Consider the following 23,646-nt stretch of genomic DNA (forward strand, 5'->3'; position numbering starts at 1 on the left):
CGTTTCCCGGTCCCGATCTTGGTCTCGGTATCAGACAGGCCGGGACAAACTTCAACACGGGCGTTTATTGGGTGTGTTCAGTGCCGGTAACGCTGGACCCACCCGACCCAACACAACAGCACAACAGTCTCAACACGCGAACGCTGCCGGTGTGCAGCCAGCCACCCTCACGGGCTGTGCCTGCTTCATCCTCCTGGCCACACACAGGATCTTCTCCCTTGCTTTTCATCCCAGGAAACTCTTCTCCCTGAAGAACTACATTGATGCTTTTCCCAAAAATGGAGGCTTCCAACATGGTATCCTCCCAAAAACGGCTTTCAATCAACCCATCAGCCCAGCAGCCAGCACTGGGGATAATGAGGTTTACCCAAGGCCATGGCAGCACATCCCTGAGCTCAGGAGATGCCCTGACCCACAGAGACAATGCTGCTCCGGCTGAGAGAGGCCTCAGGCAGGGCTGGTTCCCTTCTGCCTCACTCCAGCCTGTCCCTGGTCAACAGGACAGCTTCAGCCAAGACCTGCAGCTGCTCCAAGACCTCTCGCTGCATCTCCACAGCCACGTGGAACACGTGGTGGTCAGAGCTGTTGTACATCACGGCGTTCTGGAACATGAGCATCAGGTCACACTGGAACTGCATCACGGACTGAGTGTGGCCCTTTACCAGCCTCCTCTTTATGCTGCTTAAATCCATGGGTCTACAAAAGACAGAGAGAAGAATGAAATTGCAACCCAGGGCCAGGCACCCTTTGGGATCTGCATGAATGTTCTCATTTTAGGGTGGCCCTGAAAGCACAGCTATTTTCAATCAATTTTATTGCTCAAGACACAGGGGGGAGTGAGAAAGGCTTTTCTTCCAAGCCAGACAAAAGCGAGTTCAGCCAATTCGACACTTGCTATCCAATCAACTTGGCAGGTCATTAGCAGTCACCTCTGGAAAAAATGGGATGCTGAGCTCCAGAGAAGGCAAGCAGTAATTAGTCTTCAGGAAGTCAGTCCAGGTCTTAGTGGAGAAAGAAAAGTTACTAAAATAGGTATCTATTAAATCCCCTAAAGATCGAATGGTGCCACCGGCAAAAATAGCAGTGCTGGTAAGGGGAACATGATAGGGAATAAATATTACTTCCCTTATTTTGACAGAATGGGAAAATGAATGGCTGCAGAGAGGACAACTGTGACCAGAATAGAACATGATTCAGCTCTGAAAAAATGCCATTAATCTCTCTGAGAAATATTCTTATGACCCATTTCTGTGCTGAGAGTGAAACATCTGGGGCGCTCGCAGCGGGTGAGGAGGGGACATCTCCTGAGGCCCATTCCAGGCATGGGGAGAAGGGACTGCTGAGCTGCAGGGCCTGGATCCCCTGCCCAGGGTCTGTCCAGCCATGCAGTGCCTGCACTGGGCAGGCACAATTCCCACCAGCTCCAGAATAAGTGCAAGCTTCCAGGTTCTAATTACCCAGAAGGGAGTTTTACTGAAAGGAATCAGTGGGAGATTGGTGACAGCCAAACTCTGAAAAACGAAGAAGGAAACCATCCCACTAGCCCTTTGGAAATCAGAGAAGGCAGAAAACAACCAGAGAGAAATCAGCCAGTGAGTACTACCTCCACAAACTCACCTCTTTACCACATCCTTGTATCCAGGGGCTTGTTTCTCTGACACTGGCTTCAGGAACGGGCTGCTGAACCTACAGGGACAAAGGAAAAAGAATGTTCTCTGCCTGCCCCTGCACCAGAAACATGGAGCAGGGCTTGCCTCTCCCTGCTGGCCCTGAGGGCCACAGCCAGTGTTGTGCCAGCTGTGTAGGAAGCAGCATTTGGGCTCTGCTACATTAAGCAGAGGAAATCAATATGCAGTGTTCTCTCCAGCTCTGCAGCAGGCAGCTGTTCCCAAAACACAATCCTGGAGAGACAGGCCAGCCCCTGGGAAGGGAGGACCAGGCCTGGTGACCCAGCAGCTGGAACTCAGGGCAGTGTGTTCTCTGCTCCCACGTACCTGTGGCTGGCTATCATCCTCCAGATGGACAGGAGCTTTTTTTTGAGGGTCAGGTTCTGGAGGGGGTTATTCCAGCTTGGCTGCAGCCTGTGGAGTGAAGACACTGTCAGATCATCACACTCGAGACAAAGTAGGAGGTGACAATTCTGCTGGCACCCACCACATCCAGGTGGATGAAGCTACAAAAAGCCTCTGAGTGTGATGATGTTCTGCATCTGAATGCACAACTGAACACCCAGAGTGAAGGAAGATGCAGGACAAGAGGTAAAAACAAAACTGACATAAGGAGCAGGACCAAATTGGAGAGAAAAGCTCAAGGTACTCTGGCTCAGAACTTTACTGAGGTGGTTTTTATGAAGTTTCTCTTCCAAAAATCCCACATTTTTCCTTAGAAAGGCAGTCCAAGTTATCACACATGTGGCAGAGCCTGCATGTGACTGATGCACCTGCACCTGCTCAAAGGGGGTTGGTAATGCTGGGCTGTGCATTGCCTGACAGAGTCTCATGTCCAGCTCACACCAGGCCTATTTGACTTGAGAAAACATGCATTTTCCATTTAATCTCTTATTTAATCTCTTCTCACATAAATGCCCTATAATACCAGCAAATCCAGAGACAGCACAAGTTACCTCCTTCTCTCCTGCTCTGCTTGGCTATCTCACCTGCCTGGATGTGACCTGTGCCATGCACTTGTTCTCATGTGTGACAAGGGAAGTGACTCTGTTCTGCTGCATTTGCAAGAGTGCAGAACCAGCTACTTACTGCATGTTGGGAGAGCTTGTGGAAGCCAGCTCTGGGGATGCAGAGGTGCTGCCACTGTCACCCTGATCCAGGGCCTGGGCACTCATTTCTGGTGGATGCAGCTCATCTGAAGGTGGCTCTTCAGGTGGCTCTTGAGTCTTGTCCTGAAGAGTACAGAGGATACATCTAAAATGGCAGCACATTACCTGAATCCTTCATCTGGAATCCAGCCTGCTGCATGTCCCTTTCCTGCACCCAGGCTCAGCTGGGAGCTCACTTGCTCTGTTACTCAGAGCTGCTGTTTGACCTCACTCAGGCCTTCCCAGCAAGAGCCATGTCTGATCTCTTGGATGGCATCCACCCCTGGCTGACACAGACCCTGTGGAGCTGAGTGGTGCCCAGTGTTGTGTCTCTCTGCTCTCTGGCAAGAGTCATGGATGTAGAGAGGGCAATCAGGAGCTGAGGTAAGACTGCCCCAGGCTTGCTAAAGCTCCAGATACAGATAACAGGAACCCCTGGAGTTCAACAAGGTTGTTTCCTCACAGACTCCCACGTTAAAATGACAGGGAATAGACTCAGCCAGGAAGGAGAGTGGTGCTGTTGTTGTAGTGGTTTGCCAGGAAAATGCTCAGTGGGATTTCATGCAGGAGTAGCTCAGACTCCCCAACAGATCTGAAGCACGAGCAGACTTCTCAGAAAGAAACTGGACACTGTGCTGTGTTTGGCTGTGACCAGTGGGAGAACTGTGAGGGAACTGCTGGGAATAACAGCAGCTGAGAGCAGAGTAACTGCAGGGAATACACTGTCCTGGCTGAACAGATGAAATCATGGAGGTTATTTATTTCCAGTGTCCTGAGTTTGTAAGAGAACAAGTGTGGAAAAATGGCTCTGCTCCTCCAGTGCTGTGTTAAAATCCCAGGAATACCCAGCAGGCTGGTGGGAGCTCACAGCCCCCAAACCCAGGACTGATGCAAACCCAGGCTAGACAGTGCCTGCTTCCAAGACATGACAGTCCCCAGGGGCAGATGGTTATTGCTGGCACAGCCACGTGGGCCTGAAACCAGCCAAGCTGTGCTGCAAAACACAGCAATTAGAACCAGGCAAGGATTCCAACCTTGCCTTAAACCTGAGAGCAGCCTGCCAGCTCTCATGAGTCACCTTTACACTGCCAAGGAGCAATTCCTCCAACTCACATCTGAGGGTTTCATCTGTAACAAGCTTCCTGTTTATAAAGATACACAGCCACACATAAAAAACAGCCTTCCCTCATACATTTCTTTTGTGTTCCCCTCCTGTGTGTTTGTCTCTCCTCTCAAAACCTGGGGCTCCCCTGTCTCTTCTGGAGCTGGTTTCCCTCACTGTCTCATCTCTCATCCAGGGCCAGGGGCTCTTTTAGGACCACCACTCTCCTACCTCTCCTCCCAGACAGTGTTCTTTCTCATCTTTTGCCAGGGTGTGCAGTTGATTTTCCTCTGCTCCTGAGACTGCTGTTCCTGTGGTCTTTTCCTGGCACTCCACGTTCTCCTCATCACTCTGCTTCTCTGAGCCACAATAATCCCACAGAGTCTGTGATGACTCTGTGCTGCTAATGCAGAAAGATTCCAACATCTGGGTTACCTGCAAGACAGTGATTTATTACTTCAAATTGTGAAGGCAAAAGGGAGAAGAAATAAACAGCAGAGATGCTATTTTTGCAATCACTCACGAACGCCTTTCCATTTTTAGGAATCCCTGCAAAATCTGATGAAGCCCTGTGTTATTATTACAGTGTCAGTTCACTGACATTTCTGTGCTTAAGGGTGAGCTGTGTTTTGGCAAAGCAGCTGCCTGGGTGCAGTGGGAGCTCCAAATGGGAGAAAAAGCTACACTTGGGCTGGGGAGAAAGTGAACCCAGAACTTCTGCTGTGCCCCCAGATTGTTTCTGTTTGTATGGATGGTGCGGGCCCTGAAAAACCCAGGAGGGCCTGAACTATGCTGGCCACCCTCCCATAATCCAACCAGCCCTACCTCCAAGAGGAACTGGGAAAGACTGTTGCTTTCACATGGCTGCTTTGCCTGGTGCTCCTCTTCACTATCATCCACCCAGGCAGGCTCACTCAGCTGCATCTCAGGGTCTGTCTCTTGCTCTTGGCTGCTCCCCTCTGGCTTCCCCAAGGTCACCCCTTCAGTAGTTCTCCAGATCCTCACATCCACATCTGAGCTTGAATCCGAGTCAGGAAGAGACTGGAAATCACTGTACTCTGACGTGATGGGAGAGTCCAACTCAGACCTGCAGGCATGGCCCATCTGCAAACAATGAAAAGACAGCAATTTCTTTGTACCCTGACCCACAACTCCCAAGCCCAGATAATTTCTTGACACACTTGGAGAGCCACAGCATGGGAAGGACTCTGAGATGAGCAGCCTACACCTGAGCTCATCACAGCACATGGCAGGGCTGCAACACTGCAACATAAACTGCTTCAGAACAATTTCATGTTTCCTGCTGCTTTTCCTGCTCTGGTCAGTGGGTCACTCTGCTCAGGGCATGCTGAGCTGTCTGGGAGCAGTGGCTTTGCTCAATATTTAAGGTGCTGAAGGCATCCAGCAAGCTCAGACTGAGTCCTGCTGGGGCTCTTCAGCTGCTGAGTGCTGGGGACAACTGGTGACTCCAAGGACAATGCACTGAAATTCCACTTGCTGCCCCCTGAGAACTTTTTATACTGGAGATAACTTACTACAAACCTTACAGACACAGTTTTGCAAGTGGCAGGTGTGATTTATCTGGATGGTGTTATCTGATGTACCTGAGCCAGAAGAATTATACCCACAGTCACAAACTGACAGGCACAGTTCTATCCACTGCAGAAAATAAAAGTTAGCATTCTCTTAAGAAGGAAGAAATCACTCATTTAATCTCTGTTCATTTGTCCATTTCTAAATGTCTTCTACTGCATGAGTGCACTCTGAGTCCTCTAAGTCTAGGAAATTGATTGCAGAGTCACAATACAACAGTAAAGGATGTCCCAAAATCTGCATCTTGCCACTGAATGGAGCTGCCTGGATTCTGCACCTATGGAGAATTCTATGCATTAATTAACACAGTCTTTAGAGTCTTCAGTTAATTACGTACAACCTAATTTTTGCAGAGTTTTAAACAAGCACATTTCTCACTGATTGGCTTTTCCATTCTCAGTACTGGTAGCACAGCTCCAAATTCAGCTTATGGTGCATAACTGGCAGAAATACAGAATCCACTGGGTCTGGGATGAGAAAACTGCTTTCCTTATTTTGTGAACTTGCAAGCTGAGTTGGGATCTAAAGCCTGTCCTTCCAAAACCTCTTTCAAAGTTCACTTCAGTGGCAGCAGATGAAATTTGATGAGGTGAGAGATAACATTACCTGCTCTCAGCTTCCAGGTGAGGGAGTTGGGCAAACTGAGATTCCATCTGAAGAGAAAGCCTGTGCCTGGAGCTCTCTCCTGCAGCCTCAGCAGAGCTGCCACGAGCAGAGGCACTGCAAAGCCTCAGCCTGGGGTAATCTGATCACTTGTGATCATCCTTCTGTGCTCCAGAGGGATAAATGCTGAAAATCAGGAAGTCCCGGGAACTTGGGCATAAGATTAAAGAGATCTTCATCCTTATGTTCAGTTTTACCAAATCTTGGAAGACTCAAGATGCCAGAGAGCAGAACAGCAGTGTTATTGCAAGCTATGATGAGTGAAATAATCACAGACAGCTCAGCTCTACACCAATTCTGGACAAAATGACACAGACTTGAACTTTTAATTAAGAATTGCCTGGTAGTTCTTAATTATGTTGGCCACATAAATCACTAGCAAGGAACCTCTCTCAAATTGGAAAGTTTTAGTTCTTTGCAGAGATCAGACACTGCACAACCCTTGCTGTCTGGGGAAAAAGCTGTTAGGAATCAAAAGAGAGCCTTTAAAAAGAACTTACATGTCAAAACAAGAAAAATGATAAAAGCCCGAACTCTAATAAATGAAATGTAGAATTCACATAAAGTAGGCAAAAAAAAAAAATTAAAAAAAGAGAACAATTTGCTAAAGACATAAAAGCAAATAAAAACAAAAAAACCTCATCAAAAACATCAGAAGCAGAGAGCTGCCAGATGATCAGTGGGGATGACACATGATCAGTGCCAAACATCTCAGTGGAAAATAGGGCCAGTTGGAAAAACCAAATTAATCATCATTATCAGCAGTTGCCACAGAGGAGCTCACATGAGAGCATCTCTTGGGATGGGTCTGAGAGATGATTTCTCATTAAAATGTCAACAGGGGAGATTTTAGAACAATTTGAGGGACTGAATAAACCTTAGAACCCACTGGGATTCATCTGTGAGCCCTAAAGAAGCTTAAATATAACATGTCTGAGCCTATTCTGTGTAACTTGTCATTTAAGAAGAAAACCAGAAAGGGGTGACAGTTTTATCTATCTGTAAAAGGGTGGGTGCTGGGAAATGCAGCACAGTAAAACATCAGCTCTGTACCAGACAGATTAGAACTAAGTATAAGTAAGAAGAGAATTAATAAGTAGTCAGAGCATGAGATGATGAATTGGAAAAGAGGGAATGAGGCTCTGTAGAGAAAATCATATCTTGGTGTTTTAAAGCTCTTAAACATCACTAAAGACTATTAAAATGTCATGGGACAAGAGAAAAAGATGAGAGAAAAATACCTGGTTAAGAGAAGAAACCAAGGGTAGGAAGGAACAGCAATGCTTGCCATGATGAAAGGAAGTTACCAGAGGGTGTGATACTCTGAGCTGCACCTTCAGTAAAAAAAAATCTTCACCCAGTCTAAACAGACTCCCTTTTAGCTCAGAACCATTACCTTCAGAAATGTCAAAACAGCCAGTGCTACAATGTTTGCCCCTAACTGAAATCACCCCAAAATAGCCTGAAAGACAAAGACCTCTGTAACTTTTTGTGCTATGAACTGAGAATAATACAAATCCCAAGCAGAAATTTGCTCTCGGGTTTAGCAGTGAAGGACAATTAAACAATCACCAATCCAAGGGAGTTTCAGCATTTCCACATCAGTAAGGTGACTCTTGGTGAAAATTCACCTCAGCAGTACCTGGGACTTGACACAGCAGGCACAGCCAACTTCAACACTGAACTTGTGAAAATTGAGAGCTCTCAGTGGATAAAGCAACAATGCCTCTGGTCTTAATCCCAGTGACTCAGTTTCCTGAAACCTGTCTACCAGAAAGCTGCACCCTGGACATGCTGCACAGAGTGCAGAGCACTCCCAGTTAGTGCAACAGTCAAGGATGGTGTCATTTTGTTGTTTTTTTTTCCCTCAGGAAAGGTTGTGTGGGCAGAAAACATGCAAGTTTCATCTCGGGTCATATGAGCAGAAACTGACTTGGAAATTCTCGAAGAGAACTTAAACCTTCATGCAGCTGAGGAAAAGGAGACTGTAATTCCCAGTAGAAACAGTAAAAACATAAGCTCAGATGTGAAAGCAGGTGCTGGGATCAGAGATTTTCACTCTGACTACTGCAGCCTCCACTGATCTCTGGGGAAAGAATGCCAAGTCCTTTTCAATGCATTTTCTCCTAAGGAAAGCTCCAACAAGACTGCAGCATTTAACTTCTCAAGGTTTGATCTCCAGTGTGACCACAGTGGTGCCATATCCTCACACACTCAAGCAGGGAATCTTCCTCTCCATCCAAGCACTGTGCAGCATTCCTGTGATTTATGGATTGTCTCTAACATCAGAGCTCTGCCATGCATGTGCTATAGACAGAACTGGAAGAGAATTCTATTTGCAGATATTCCAGGTGGGGATCCAGGCTTGTACCACAGGGCTCCTCCCTGCAGAGCTGTGATGCTCAGCACACTGCACACAGGTTTGTTCCCAAATTTTAATATACATCACATTTACACATCACTAGTAAAAATCTGTACACTTCACATTACAGTACATACGAGCCACCAGTTGCTAGCTAACACCAGGACACTGATGAAGCCCAAGACAACTGCCCTAAAACAGGCAGGGGGGCTGCTCTTCCCCTCTGGGGAAGTTTCTTTGGGTTACACATTCTGACAAGACACTGCTTTCCAGAAGGGCAAGTGAAGGTGGGGAACCAGGTCCCAGAAATGGACCTGTAGCTTTTTTTCCTCCTCCACCAGCTGTTAAGAGCTGCCTGTTCACACTCCAGCTCCGGCTGCCTGGGATTCTGCTGGGATTTTGGGTCTGCAGCATCATTTCTTCATCTTCATGTCTGCCTCGATGGCACAGCGCCGCCCTCTGGTGCCTCCGTCCTGCTCACAAGGCAAACAAACACAGTTACACAACGCCACAGGAACCTCCCTCCGGCACAGGGGAGGGAGGGAGGCAGGCAGGGAGGGAGGGGATTCTGCATCTGGCAACAATTTCTGGTGCCTTCCCATCAGGAGAAAGGGAAGATGTCCCTGCCAATGCCTGCCTGCAGACCTACCTAAAGCTGGATCTGGACACAGCAGGGTGCTGGGCTTGGCAGCATCACTGCATTGCTGCAGCCAGGGCAGAGAGAGGCAACCCCTCTGGCCCAGACAGATGCTTTTGGAGCCTGGACAGTGCAGGCTTTCTCCTAAGCAGGAGATTCTAGCTTAAGGTGGGCAAAGGAAAACTGCTGACTAACCTACCTTATCAGCTGCTGATCCCTATGGGAAGTGCTCCTCCAGTTGAGTGACCCTGGCACTAGCTCCCTAGTTCCTCCACACAGCTCCTTTCCAAGAGCACTTGAGCTGAGAGCTTCCTCTGATCCGCTGCCCTCTCTCTCTGGCTGATCTGCTGCCTCTCCTGGAGCACTCCTCTGCCTTTAGATACATGTGAGATAAGGGCAGCTCTCCATCTTCCTCCTCTCTCTCATCACAGTAACTCAAGACACTTGGGGCTTCCCAGAGGGAATGTTTTTCCAAACACTTCCAGATCATCATGGGCACAGAGAAGATATTTCTGCAGTCTTATTTGCTTTCTGAACCAGGAATGGATAAAGGACACACAGCTGACTCCTCACTCTCCCAAGACCTTTTGTACTGCCTCGGACATGTGGAAGGGGCAGCTGTATAAACATGAGAGATGCAGGAACTGCAGGACTGCACCACTTGGTTTGTCTTCCCACTTACATGGAAAGAAAGCAGGAGAGAAGTCATGGAAAAAAGCAAAAGCAGATGACAAAACAAAAACACTTGGAACCAGAAGGAAAGACTGAAGCCCCACCCGCTCACCCATTTTGAGAATAAGGGACTGAGCTGTCTCTTCTCAGATCACAGTGGTGCAGCCCCAAGTCAAACACACCCTGCTGCAGTGCTAAGGATGCTGTGACAGTGCAGTGATCATCCAGACAAGGAGCAGAGCACCTGGCAGCAGTATTGCAGAAACTGTTGGAGCCTTTCAATACTTACAAAGAGAGAGAGAAGGAAGGCAGGAGAGCCCATTGGGACACTGTCCTGTTAAAAGGCCAAACAGAAGGACTTATCAGGCATCAGCTACAGAAATGCACACACCACACAGAAGCACTGAGCCCACACACGAGCATAGAGGAACATGTGCCCCACTCCCCTTCCTGCAGGGCGTCAGTCTTATGCAGCAGGAACATAAAAACAGACAAAAAGAGGGATACTGCAAGAGCCAGAATGCCAGGAAAGGGATATTCCCTCCACAGCCACAGCAAGTTTTCCTGGTCTACCAAACAATTCCTGCTTGGTGCAGCTGTCACTAGAACTAAGCAGGTAGTCCCTGCTGTCACAGTGTTGTGTGCACAGAGTACCTGAGATCACTTTATCAAATTTGCATGTGTCTTTACAGAGGAAAAAAAACACTAACCTTCATTTCTTAGGTTAGTGTGGAATTCAAAGGTTCTCTGGTGTATTTTATACAGCAAACCAGAGGTGACCAATTCCCTAGCTCTAAAACCTGACTAGAAAATGAAAGATACAGCAATTTCCTTCACCTTTCTGCCATACCATAGAATCACATCTGTGGAGTTGGAAGGAAACCACAAGGATCATTGAGTCCAACTCTCTGCCCTGCAGGCCCATCCCCAAGAGTCACACCATGTGCCTGAGAGTATTCACACCTCTTTCAATACTTGGCTCATTTCCCTACAGTTTTTATCAGCTGGTTTTAAACACAGGTAGTAGAAGTGTTTGGATTACAGAAAAAGCTCATGCTGTATAGTTCCAGAACTGAAATCTAATCAACAGACACATCCAAAGAAAAATTGTTCACATGAAGATGATGGTGTGGGAAGTTTTGCCTCCTTGGTGTGGGAACTTCATGCAGTATCTTGGGATTCTTCAGAAGATCCCAAGTGCCCTTGCACAGGGTGCAGCATTCTCACCTTCTCTGAAGCATCCTGCTTGCGAGTGGAGTCTCGTCCCCGCAGGCTCTTTGCACTGATCCCTGACTCTGATGTTTGCATCATCAGTTGTGTGGCCAGAAATTGCTGCAAGGAAACCACACTCTGTTAAGATTGTCAGGCAAAACAAGCTCAGTGAGTGTGTCAGTTAACTATCACAGACCACAGCTGGGAATGACTGGGTCAGAGGCAGTTTCAGTTCCTTGTGTGATGCTCAGAATAAGTTCCCCAATTTACCTCAGAAGCCACAAGTCCTGAGGAACTACAAAACCCTAATTCAAAGTCTGTTAGCTGGGACATTCTGCTTCGAAGGATATTTTAGTTAGCATAAATTCACAGGGCAGTTTCATGTGCACTTTATATCAACATAAACCAGCACAGCCACCTAAAGGAGCCGTCGCGTCCCCTGTCATTCACTGTTCTTGTTGCTTGTTTCTGTTCCTGAACCACACCCTGGTTCTTGCTGGCCTAAGCATTTCCCTGAAGGAAATTACATCTGAAATTGGTTTGGGATGAACTTATAAAAAATTTTGCTGCGTTACTTTTAACTCACCCACAATTTAGTTCAACACAAACACCTGAGCTCCTGTGAGAGAAGCAAGGAAGGACAGGACCCACTGCATTCAAACACACTGGGATGAAACTGTCAGACCTATGGATTGAGGAAGGTGCTCTGTCCTCAGCTCAGCACCTTACCTGTATCTGCTCCAGGACATCTCTCTGCATCTCCACAGCCATGTGGTACACATCATGGTCAGAGCTGTTGTACATCACTGCATTCTGAAACATCAGCATAATATCCCGCTGGAACTCGGCTGTGGTTCGGATCAGCCCGTTCTCAATGTTCTTTTTGATGGTAGATAAGTCCATTGGCCTGTGAAAGAAATGCAGGCAAAATTGCAACAGAAATGCTTAACTCTTTCCCATCTCCTTTGGAAACACACCTGGGTCTGTAAGGTGTTTAGTTACAGTGTCTGTTTTATTTAGCTGAACAGGTTCTCCCCCCATGGGCTTGTGCTCCCCAGCACCAAGGCCTGGGTCAGAAGACACAAGGTGTCCAGCAGTTACCTGGAATGGTAACAACAGCCCAAGAAATCTCTCAGGAGAGGCATCTGCCTTTTCCAGGCACCACTGACAGAGAAACTAAGGAGCCAGAGCTGCAGCCACTGAGCTTGAGCTGTTTACAAGGGATTTCAGCAGCTAGCAGGGGATTCTGGTAATGCTTCCAGAAAAGTCTACCATCTGGGACAGTAAAAAATGCTGATTAAAGAACAGCTTTTAGGAATTCCAAAGGTTAAATCTTGGTCTTGGATAGAAACTGGGAGAAACAGACTCGTTTCACCATACTGATAAGATGTTCTGTGTAAGTCAGTGTACTTCATGCAAAGTCAGGACTATGCACAGACACGAGCCTGTTACTGATGATAACTCTGCTCTTGAGGAAACCTGCTTCTGACTGAATCATGTCAGAAAAAGAACAATTCTAGGTCTGCACAGCAGGCAAAAACTACATTATTCCTGCCAGAAATCCCTAGAAATATGCAAACATGCAGAGTTCTAATGACAGATGACTGCTGAGACTCACCTCTGCACGATGCTGTGGTAGCCTGGTGCTATGTCATCAGTTACAGGCTGTAAGAAGACATTGGCATACCTGCAGAGAGAAAGAGTCCACTCAGTACCTGTCTTTGCTGGCAGATATTTTTTCCACACTCTCCTGTTTATTTGTCTGTAACAATATGATTCATCATCTCCCAAGAGAGATAAGCCTCTGAAATGGGAGAGTGGAGACTTGTCTAGGATTAGTCACTTCTTTCTGCCAAGACATCAAACTCACCTGTGATTAGCTGCTGCTCTCCAAACCAGCATGATGGCTTTCTTCCAGATCTTCTGAGCCTGTATTGCTTCCTGGTCCTCACTGCACACTGAGCTGGGAAGAGAAGAACATAATTCCTTCAGGAGTCTGATCACTGCCTCAGAGCAGAAAACTCATGGTTTGTTTTGTCCTTGAGAAGCCCCTGCTAATCCACACCAAAGACAGAAGGCAAAAGCGGGAGCTGGTACTGGAGTGCTGTCTGCACGCTCGCCCTTGTAAGCAAGAACCAAACAAACCATCAGCAAATTCCCCCTTAGGAGCCACTGAGCAAAGCAGAAATGGGAATCCTGCAGTGCCTGTGTGCCCTGACACTCACAACTGTGAGGAGGCCGGGCTGCTGGGGATGGAGTCGGCCAGCGCGTGCGACTGCAGGGGCGCGTTGTGCACGCTGAAGCCGTCGTCGCTCTCGCTCACGGGGGGCTCGTTGTCCATCTCTGACAGATACCCCTCACCCTGGTCTTCTTCTTTGGCTTCCTCCAAACTGGCAGCCTCACTGGCACCGTCCTCATCATCCTCCTCAGCCTGCCCATCCTGAAACACAGAGTCCATCAGCTGGCACAGTCGGTTACAGCAGGCATTCAGCGCCTCCAGAGCAACAATGGTTCTGTCAGCAAAGTGATTTTCTTGTGAGGCTGCTGACAACTGTACAGGCACTTCCACAAAATCCCAGTCTCCCCAGCCTGCCCTGCTTCTCCCCACAGACCCAGAAGCACATACACAAACACCTTTACATTCTGAAGCAATCTCCCCTTCAGCTGCAGACTGCTCACTTCCCAGTGCAGAAAGCTGAACGCAAGCTTTGCCTTTCAGCAGACAGCAGCTAATAAATTCAGGATGACTAAAACCAACTGGGAATTACCTTCATCTGACTCCTAAACAGGGCTTGGGCCTCCTCCTTCATTGACTCTGAAAGAAAGAAATGCAGAAAGATTGATTCTCCCAAGCAGCCTTTCCTACAAAAGCTCCTGCACCAGTGCCTACTGTCCTGCAGTAATTAACACTGTTCCTACAGGTATCTTTTCTCCCTCCTCCCCAAAACACCTGAACCAGATAACTAACAACTATCCAGCTAATAATGGTGCATGTAAAAGATTTCCTAGCTGAATTAAGTTACCTGACAGCTCAAATTTGTGCTGAACATCAGCTTGTGAGGAGTCTTCACTCACATTTGGGACTTGTGGAGGGGATGAATCATCATCAGGTGGGGTCTGGAGGGAAGAGAAATGCACAAATCTAGATGTTTGTGTCAGCTTACTTCAGTGAAGGTGTGGGCACATCTCACTCACCCTAACCTAACTCCAGGCAATGAGGTTCACTGAGCACCTTCCCAGCAGCAATTCTGCACATGGGTGGGGGAGATACACAAAGGTACTGCCTAAAGCAGAGCTGCTCTGCACATCAGCAGCCTGACTCCCAGGAAAACAGTCAGTCACATTCATTGAAGGGTCACTTCAACCCAGCACTCACCCTTCCTCTAAACTTTGCTCCTACCTGCCACAACTGCTCCTCTCTTTCCCCACACCAGTTCCAGACAGCCTCTGTGACCACATACCTCTGGCTTCACTGGATTGAGCACTGCATCTTCTCCCTGGGAAGACTCTATCTTGATTTCAGAAGTCTCTCCTGATGTTACAGCTGCTCTTTGATCTTCTTCTATCTCTTGGTTTCTAAGCTCTGGTGTTTCTGTCACTCTTGCAGTTGCTGGTATGGTTTCTTCAGGGCCCAGCTGACTCTGGTCCTGCTCTGCAATTTCAGTCTTTATTTCTGATCCCAGCTCACTGATGCCCATTAGGTCTCGAATTCCCTTTGTCTCTGGCTCCTCACACTCCAGTCTCTCTTGCTTCACAGTCACAGACACTTGTGGCATCTGGGCCTGCTTCTCATGCTCCTGACGAATTGAATGTTCCCATGGGCCAGGAAGGGTCTGAGGGTCATCAGTATCTTCACAGAAAGAAGACAGAGCAGCTTCAACAACTGCTGCATCCAGGACTTCAGGGTGGTCATCTACCTTTATTGTCAAAACAAACACACAGCAGTGCAGGCTGAGGTCAGAAAGAGGGATAAAGGAAAAGTTCATGTCATTTGGTAATGAGGTAATTGTGGAAATCTGAGTCTACTCCATTTACAAAGTTGCCTTTTGCAGCCAGATTTGTATCTCCCTGTGGGAGTTTCTCTGAAGCTTCATTTTCAGGAGTAGGGCACTCCTGGAAAGGATTCCATGAGGAGTGCTCATCTGTCTGCCAAAGACATGACCTAACTCCTACCCTCCAAGGAAGAAACACATTTCTTTTTGTACTCTGAAAAGGAGCACCAGTGTCAGGCAGCAGTGGTATCCTTTGCTATTGATCTGGGAAATGATTCTGAGAATGTACATTCTGGAATAGTTATTTCTTGCTTGTTTAAAGTAAACTGGTGAACAGCAATCATTCGAGATTAACCCAACTGAATGTGGAGTGAAAAGCAGTGGCACTCTGCTCTCCCCATTTACCTTGTCCTCAATGATGGCTATAATATTCCCAACTGTATCGAAGTCCAGCTCTTCCCCCGTATAGGACACTGCAATATCCATTTTTTCAGCCAAATCCAGATCTTCTTTCCCATCCATGCAGTGATCTTTGGAAGATCCTGCTGTGCTGCCAGCCCCAGAACCCAGGCATTCTTTCTTGATGGAATCAATGATCATTGATATTTCACTGCTGTCCATGGACACTGTCACAGTATGGGAATCAGACACTGCCTCCATGGAAACACAGGCTTCTGGCTGGCTCACTGCACAAGGAGGAGAGGGACAGTCAGAGACCAAGCTGGACAAGTCCCCACATAAACAAACTCTGCAGTGGGTAAAACCAAGCACCAACCACAAGTATTCCAGTACCACCCACCCCACCACAGCTTAGATTAATAAAAGACAAACACAGGTTTGCATTCCCACACGAGAGACAAAGTGAGATTCCAACCCTTGAATCCACCAAATCACCAGCACCCCCACCCAGCAAACCCTGTCTAAAACCATCTGTTTACTCCAGAACCCAAGCACAACCATCCTTTATGGCCAGGATGGTGATAAAGCCCAGCTGAGAGCTGGCAGGGTGCTGATCCCAGGGGAAGTTCTGCTTTCCAGCAGGACGTGAGCTGAGTGCGTAGTTCAGGAACGCACCTGTGGCTACGCTCTCTGCAGCTGCAGCTGGTGGCACAACGGCTGGTGCTGACAGCGTGGGCATCATGACAATAGTGGCCTGGGACACAGGCTCTACTGGGGGTGGCAGGAGCTTAGCTGGAGGCTCGCTGGCAACAGCGGAGAAGGAAGCAAGAGGTGAGGTGAACTGTGCAGGGCCAGCTTCTAAAAGCCGGGAAAGCGTAGGAGCACCTAACAGAGAGTAGAAGGGAAAAGCACATGAGCAAGAAGCAGCCACCACTGAAGTCCACAAAGCCACCACTGGGCTCTTCACTAGCCTGGTGGCTTCTTCTGGGAAAAGACATGGAGAGATATCCATAGAGTCCCAAAAGCTGTACAGAGAACCTGCACCAAAAATTGCACGACTCCTGCTGTGTGTGCAGTGTGAGGCAGAATCATGCAGCCATGGAACACTGCACTCACTGGAAGGGCTGGACAGACTAAGCCACACATGCACAGAGATGCCCTTCCAAAGGCTCATCCCAAAACAATTATGGGAAATCTGAAAAACAGTGCTGAGAGAGCCACACAAGGTAAGCCGAGACAAAAGGTCGTCACAGGAGCTGGGAGGGAGTGGAGGGGATCTCTCTGCAGGTTTTTCCTGGAGAGTTCCTTTTATATCAAAGACTGCCATTCATCCTAGCTGTAAACTTCCAGTCTGAATTTACTGAACTGTCTGGACCAAATTAACAGGTCTTAAAAAAAAACAGATGTGGATAAGGAAAGCAAGATTACTTGTATGAATTCTATATGAATGAATGACATAAATTCTCAGTTGCAGACAATGTGATTAAATCACTGGTCAGCAAGAGCTGAGAAAAAAAACTTCACAGGCTGCTATGAAAAAGCCCAATGCAGAGTCTTGGACCACCCCCCTTACCCCCACCCTGTGGAACTTCCTCTGGAGCTCAGTGGACTAACTCTCAACAGATCTCTAAATACAGCAGAGAGAAGGCACATGAGTTCTCCAGATCCACAGGGATTTGACACACTGGGAATCAGATCTAGACAATTTTCTCCCCCAACACCCTGTGAATAAGCCTTTTCTTTCTACTCTCAAATGCCTGCTATTAGCCAGTGTCAAACCCAGAAAAACAGACTGCATGGGTCAGGACTGAATCAAACTGAATTATTTCAGTCACTCTTTTAAGGATCAGGGTCTTCTTAAAAGGTAGGGGTGAGATGGGACAAGGTACAGAAATAGGAATACCACTGACAGAGAAGCCCCCAAACCAGCCAGGCAGACATCATCTTTCTCCCAAGAAAATTCCCAGAACATCTTTAGGGAGAGCTGTGCAGGGAGAGGCCCAAGTTACCTGAAGCAGCTGGAGATGCAGGGACAGCACCAGGTGCTGACTGCATTTCCCCACTGTGCAGCACTGGAAGGACACTTCCTACCTCCAGCAGCACTCCAGAGCTGTTCATGTGACCAGAAGCCACTGTCATTTCGTTTTCACCAACCTGCCAAAGGAGGATGAGACTGAAGTTCCTGGAGACACCACCACAACAGTGATTCTCTGCCAGATGTGCACCTCCATGAACAGGACCAGCATTTGTGTCCCAGCATATTTTCTGCACTTTTTATTCAAGTTAGTCCCTGCCTGAGGCCCCTCATACAAGTGCAGAACATGACAGTCTGAAACTGCTGCTGTTCTTCAGCTGTGACATAGCTGCAGTGCCACCTTCCTTTGAGGTGAGGCCAAGTGCATCCTTTACTCTATCACAATTCAAAGATTTCACAATCCTCTATACATATGAGTCTCTCTAGACCCTGAGATAGCACAGAAATATCCCTTGTTTTCAGCTGAGAGAAGCAGAAACACCAAGATGGAAAATAACTTGACCAAGGTCACACAGTGAACCTATGATGGACCTTGAAACAGATGCAAACCAGTCCTGTTCCTACAAAGAAAACTCTAAGAAACTTCCACAGCCATTACCCTTCCCTGCTCCTCTTTATGCTACATCCTGCAAACACAAAATCCATGGAACATTTTCCCAAGCTAACAAACAGAAAAAACCCTAAATCTGACTGCTATGAATAAAAAAAGTCAACAGCAACACACCTACTCCATCACACAAACACTAACCCAGGGCATCTGTGTCACCAGCAGGCTGATGGCTGCTGTTTGCAGACTGGGCTCTGAACAGTGTCAGCATCTCCTCAGACTTCCCAAGTCACTAACACCACAAGTGGGTTCTCATCACAGGGATTTTAGTAACTGTCTACAATTAGGAGAGAACTGTAGCACTTCTGTATGGGTCATAAATGCCATTAAAGGATTTCCTAGTCTTATACTAAGCCAAATTAAAAATATTGAAGCACAACTTCCTGACAAAGTGTAAAGAATTGTGAACCCAGTGTAGGAATCACCAGGAACAGCTCCAAGGAGGCTGATGGGGATGATGCTGACTAACAAGTTCCCTCCCCTGAGAACAATTTCCTCCAGCAAACCCTGCAACTCCAACTCCTTATGACTGAGGGGACAGCCAGCCCTATGTGCTGCATGATCCCTGCAGTCCTGCTGGGAAAGGGGCTCATCTCTGCAGCTCAAAGGGGTATTTATACCTCTCAGATTAACACTTCTGCTGGCTCTCTCACAAAACTGCACATTTTAAAAAATTCTTTGCAGATACCCCCTTTTTAGTGGGAAAGTCTGGAGCAACTTCTTTGTGTGCTTGCATATATGAGCAGAGAGCTCCATACCAGCCTGGGGCTTGTGGGCAGGAGACTGCCCTTCTTCAGCAGCTCTGAGAGCAGAGGGGAAGGAGGCGGAGTTGCTTTTTGTCCTAGCATCTTTTTCTGGGGTGAATCATCAGTGACTGGGGTCATGGGGGCATCCAGGGGAGCAGAGCCTGGAGGGGTGTCAGGGATTCCAATGAAGGAGGCAACTGGGGTGCTGGGCAATGTCCCTGGCGTGACCTGAGAAAGAGAAAAACCACACTGTTCAAAGCCACACTCCACCACACGGACCAGCCCCACTTGCTGCTTCCCCCAAGAGCATTGATCCAGCACACCACAGACACCTACTGCATTCACTCGCTGCCCCTATCCAGGCATGTGCTTTCACCCTTTCCCTGCCCTGCAGAGCCATTTCCCAGGCACTCACAGACTGCCTGGCCAACCCACTGTTGCCCCTACACGGCCTTTGATCCAGGCACTGGATCACCAGAGACAGGGAAGAGGATCTGGAGCAGCACTGTCACCAACCACACTACAGCACCTGGAGTCTGCAAAGCAAGGCAAGGCCTTCTCCCCAGGCCCCTTCTCTGTGATGGATGCAGAGCCCCATGTCCCAGGCTGGGATTTCCCTCCCACCCAGAGAAGGATCCTTACCCCTGGACTGGCCTCATCCCCAGCGGGCTGGGACAGATCTCCGAGGGAATAATCCCCGCCCGGGGAGGTGGAGCCAGCAGGAGAACGAACCATCACCCCCGTCAGTCTGCGAGGGGGGTTCTTAATGGCCTGGCGAGCTGGGAGGGAACAGAAACTGGAGTGAGATTCTGTAACTCCATCATCAGGCCCTAAGAGTTACTTTTGACTTTAGCACTTTAAGAGAAGAATTTATGTTATAGGGATTTCTTGCATTCCACTAGGCTCAGTTCCCAAATTTGGGTAATGCACTTCAACTGCAGGTTTCTCTAGCAGGTGGGTATTCACCACCTCCCACCACCAAATTAAACGTTCCAAAAGTTATGAATAACTAAACATCCAGAATAAAAGTCTCTTCCTTTTATCTTCAGTGACCAGAGGAAACTAAAGGTGTGAAAAGCCTGGCATTCTAACACAGAACTCCTTACTACTCCTGCTTTCCCTTGGATACACCTTTCCTGAAGATTTTGTTCCTTTTTCAGAAGCCTCTGCCTTTTACCCTGTTACAAATATAGTGCTGGAAAGAGGAAAAACCTCTCTCCCCAACTCTAGGGTCAAGGAGTTCCTCCTGCAGGTCTTAACAAGACTTCAGTATTTTCTAAATGTTCTTATGAATATATGCATTGGTCTGAGGAAAATGGAGGCAGCTCATTTCCAGCTTACCCTGATAAGCAGCATCTGTAGCCTTCCTTTTGACTTCTGCCTCCTCCTCTTCCATTTTTTTCTTTCTGTATAAAGAACAAAACTCTGCTGTCACAGGGTGTCTCAGCTCCCCTTAATTCCCCCTTTAAAATGTGTTTTACTGCTGCCCACCCTGTTATCTCCAGACAACATCAAATCACTCCTGTGGACTCAGGCTCAAATCCCCCAAGGCAAGAAACAGCCAGAGAATGACACAATGGACAGGAAATTTCACTTTCACATGATTGTCAAAATGGAGGCAGCAAATATGGTTCTGCAAGCCATGGCCAAGCTCCTTACTGAGCAACTCCAAAGGATGTTCCACACCAGTTGGAACATCCCCAGTCCAAGCTAAACCTCCCCTCAAGAGACCAGAGCATTCTACCCATTCTGCCCCATTTCTCTTAACCCAAACTATGTGCAGCAAGAGATGCTGGACAAACAGTGTCAGGAAACTACAATCTTAGAAGAAAGAATTAAATAACCCACATCATAATCTCATTGCACAGCTCCTCCAGTCTGTTATCCATGTGTCCAGCCTGGATCAGCTCTGCATCCTTCTTGAGCTGCCTGTAATCATAAAATCTTTTTACTTCCCGATCACTGAACTGGACACCTTAAGCAGCAATTTCACCCCAACCACCATCCCACCTGGATTATTTTTTCAGGACAGGACTCTCAGGTGTGCAACATTTTAACAGCTCTGCCATGTACCTGTATTTTTCCTGTGTTTCTTTGATAATTTTCTTCAACTCCTCGACCCGCTCTGCAGTCAGTTTCCGCACAATCACATCTTCCACGGTTTCCACAACTTCTCCCTTCTCACCACGTTTTCTTCTACAGAGCAAGAGAAAAGAAAAACTCAAGACACAAACCACAAGAAAGCCCAGTTCCTCTTTCATAAATGGCCACTCTCTGTTATTTGTGAAATGCTCACACAAAAAAAAAATCAACTTCCTCCAATTGCCTTTAATTAGATTGGACAGCACAATGTTCAAACAATGTTTTCAGCAAATTTTTGCTAATTCACCCAGTGTTAAAGTCTTCAGGAAAAGATCAAAGATGCAAGTCCACTAAAAATTCTCAACCTGAAAGTAATCCTTCCACTTCAAGAGAAAATTATTTTCTCCCCAGGAAGAAACATCTATTTTTTTATTCATTAACCCTACTAAGCTCTTTGATTTTGCAACTCTAGGGCTAAAGATCATTCACAAACAACAGTTACATACAAATATTACTTTTAAACACTCCATCTTTAAATTAATATAATGTGAAGCCCCCAAACAAAATGCCTGGAATTAGGAGCAGTGATAAGTGACATCACAGAGCTGTAGTGACAACACTGATAAGAAAACTCTAAGAAACCACTGAAATAGTGACAAATACAGAATATATCCCTTCTCATTCCTTTTCTTTTCTACCCCTATTCTGAATTATAAACTTATGTGTAAAGCTTCTGATCAGTAAGACTAATATGCAGTGTTTTATTCCAGCCAAATAAATATTATCTTTCCCATCTGACAAACCCTGATCCCACTGTCCCACAATAGCTATTCCAACTGAATTTTCTCACTCTGAAATGCTCCTTTTGGAAGGAGTTTCTTGGGGTAGGAAGTAATTTAACAGTGACAAGGACTTTGCTGTAAGAGCCCAGGAGTCCCCCCATAGCTGGTGCAGGCTGTGCTGGGGTCAGACTTTGTACTCACTTAGGGGTCTCTGTGGTCTCCAAGAGCTCTGAGTACTGAGATGCACAGTGCTGAGAAGAAAAAAAAAGATGTCAGAGGACAATTTGCTTGCCCAAACAAGACACATCAAAATACATGGACATCCACAAAGTCCTGAGGTAAGGAATTTCACAGCTTAATCACATGGCTGGTAAAGAATCTCTTTATTAGTCTTACTTAATAACTGTGTACTATATAAAGCACGGAACAATTAATCTTTAATTCATCCTCAATATGGCATTTCTGGTGGTGCAGAGATTTGGTGTCCAAGAGTTGAATGTCAGTGCCTTACCTTTTGGGAAAACCAGTCAGGTGGGCGTCCTGGCTCTGCAAAAGGTTTGATGGCCCTGCTGACTGAGACCCTGTGGAGGGAAATGGCAAATCACCATCAACTTACCTTCTCCTCTAACAAGAAAAGATTAAAACCTCTCTTGATATCATTGAATAACCCCGCGAAACATGAAACTCATCAAGAACTTGTACAAGTCTCCAAAATATTTTCCTGCTTCTAAACAGTTAATTTCCTCCTTTGCTTTGAAAAGCAAGTTTCTTGCATCTGGTTACATGATTGCATTTCCACAAAGCCTTACCTTAGTGAGGAGAAAAATACAGTAAAACAGAGCTATAGGTTCAGTGTATAGAAATCTGTTAACAAATACCTTTGTTGTCCATAACAAATCTCATCTAATTATGAACACAGAATTATAGAATGGGTTGGGAAGGACCTTAAAGATCATCACCTTCCAAATCCCTGCCATAGGCAGGGACATTCCCACTATCCCAGGCTGCTCCAAGCCCTGTCCAACCTGGCCCTGGACACTTCCAGGGATGGGGAGCCACAACTTTTCTGAGCAATCCTTTCCAGTGCCTCACCACCCTCACAGTAAAGAATTTTTTCCTAATTTCCAACCTAACCTTCCCTCTGTCAGTCTGAAGCCGTTCCCCCTCATCCTGACACTCCATATCCTTGTCCAAAGTCTTTCTCCAGCTCTCATCACTCTTCATTTTGATTAACACACCTCTACTTTTATGAAGGCAACACAATGCCTGTCCAGGTACACTTTAACACCTCTCACACCCATCTCCTCAGCGAGCAGAGGCAGCCCCGTGCCGTGCCCGGTGCTCCGCACACGCCGCCCGCCTTCCCCGCTCCCGTACCAGTTCTGGTCGCCGCTGCGCATGACGGAGGAGGCCAGGCAGAGCTTCTCGCGGATGGACCAGGGCTCGGTGGGGCCGGCGCTCAGCAGCTTGTGCTCTGCGGGACAGGGCAGGGGTGCGCGCGGCACCGGGACTCGAACCCGCGGACAACACGTCTGGCCCCGCCCCTCCCGGACTTTTTGGCTCCACCCTTTCCAGACCCATTGGCCCCGCCCCGCCCCGCGCCATCGCTGGTTCTTCCCGGGAGGGTCCTTCGCAACCGCTCCGTTCTCTTCAAGCCATTCCCCTGCCCCTTCTCCTCCCCAGCCCCGCCGCCGCTCGCTCCCTGCCGCGTCTCCCGCCCCGCCTCGCACTCACTCCCGGGCCCCGCCGCCATCTTCCCCGCCCGGCCCCGAGGGCGGTAGGGGCGGCACCGTGCGCAAAGCCCGCCGGGAGGCGGCCGGGCCCTGTCACGCCTCCTTCTCCGTGTGCGCCCGCGCGCGGCCGGCCCGTTGCCCGGGCCCCGCCTCCTCTTTCCCAACGAAGGGCGCTGATTGGCCGCGGGGCGCGCGTGCCGTGCTCCCATTGGTG

The 23,646-nt window shown here is 47.7% G+C and overlaps 1 protein-coding gene across 4 annotated transcripts; it reads right to left on the minus strand.

The window, feature by feature from the left end:
• Positions 1-340: 340 nt before the first annotated feature.
• On the minus strand, positions 341-23,532 carry BRD8 (bromodomain containing 8). Of its 4 annotated transcripts, XM_079320154.1 has the most exons (27): positions 23,434-23,532; positions 23,077-23,173; positions 22,211-22,280; positions 21,901-21,950; positions 20,909-21,031; positions 20,684-20,764; positions 20,177-20,241; positions 19,478-19,614; positions 18,848-19,063; positions 17,457-17,601; positions 16,123-16,332; positions 15,454-15,734; positions 14,518-14,973; positions 14,080-14,173; positions 13,825-13,871; positions 13,282-13,496; positions 12,927-13,019; positions 12,675-12,743; positions 11,786-11,963; positions 11,072-11,176; positions 10,134-10,178; positions 4,743-5,021; positions 4,149-4,352; positions 2,757-2,899; positions 1,995-2,081; positions 1,618-1,686; positions 342-696 (listed from the first exon to the last, which is right to left on the minus strand). In XM_079320154.1, exons 1-27 carry the CDS (start codon positions 23,450-23,452, stop codon positions 474-476), a joined length of 3,801 nt encoding a protein of 1,266 aa, XP_079176280.1. In that variant the 5' UTR covers positions 23,453-23,532; the 3' UTR covers positions 342-473. The 4 variants fall into 4 exon arrangements, with proteins under 4 accessions (XP_079176282.1, XP_079176280.1, XP_079176281.1 ...); XM_079320156.1 differs by lacking the exon at positions 18,848-19,063 and having other exon boundaries at positions 341-696; XM_079320155.1 differs by lacking the exon at positions 16,123-16,332.
• Between the last annotated feature and the right edge of the window lie 114 nt (positions 23,533-23,646).

This window comes from Erithacus rubecula (assembly GCF_903797595.1).
Source record: "Erithacus rubecula genome assembly, chromosome: 16".
Taxonomy (NCBI): domain Eukaryota; kingdom Metazoa; phylum Chordata; class Aves; order Passeriformes; family Muscicapidae; genus Erithacus; species Erithacus rubecula.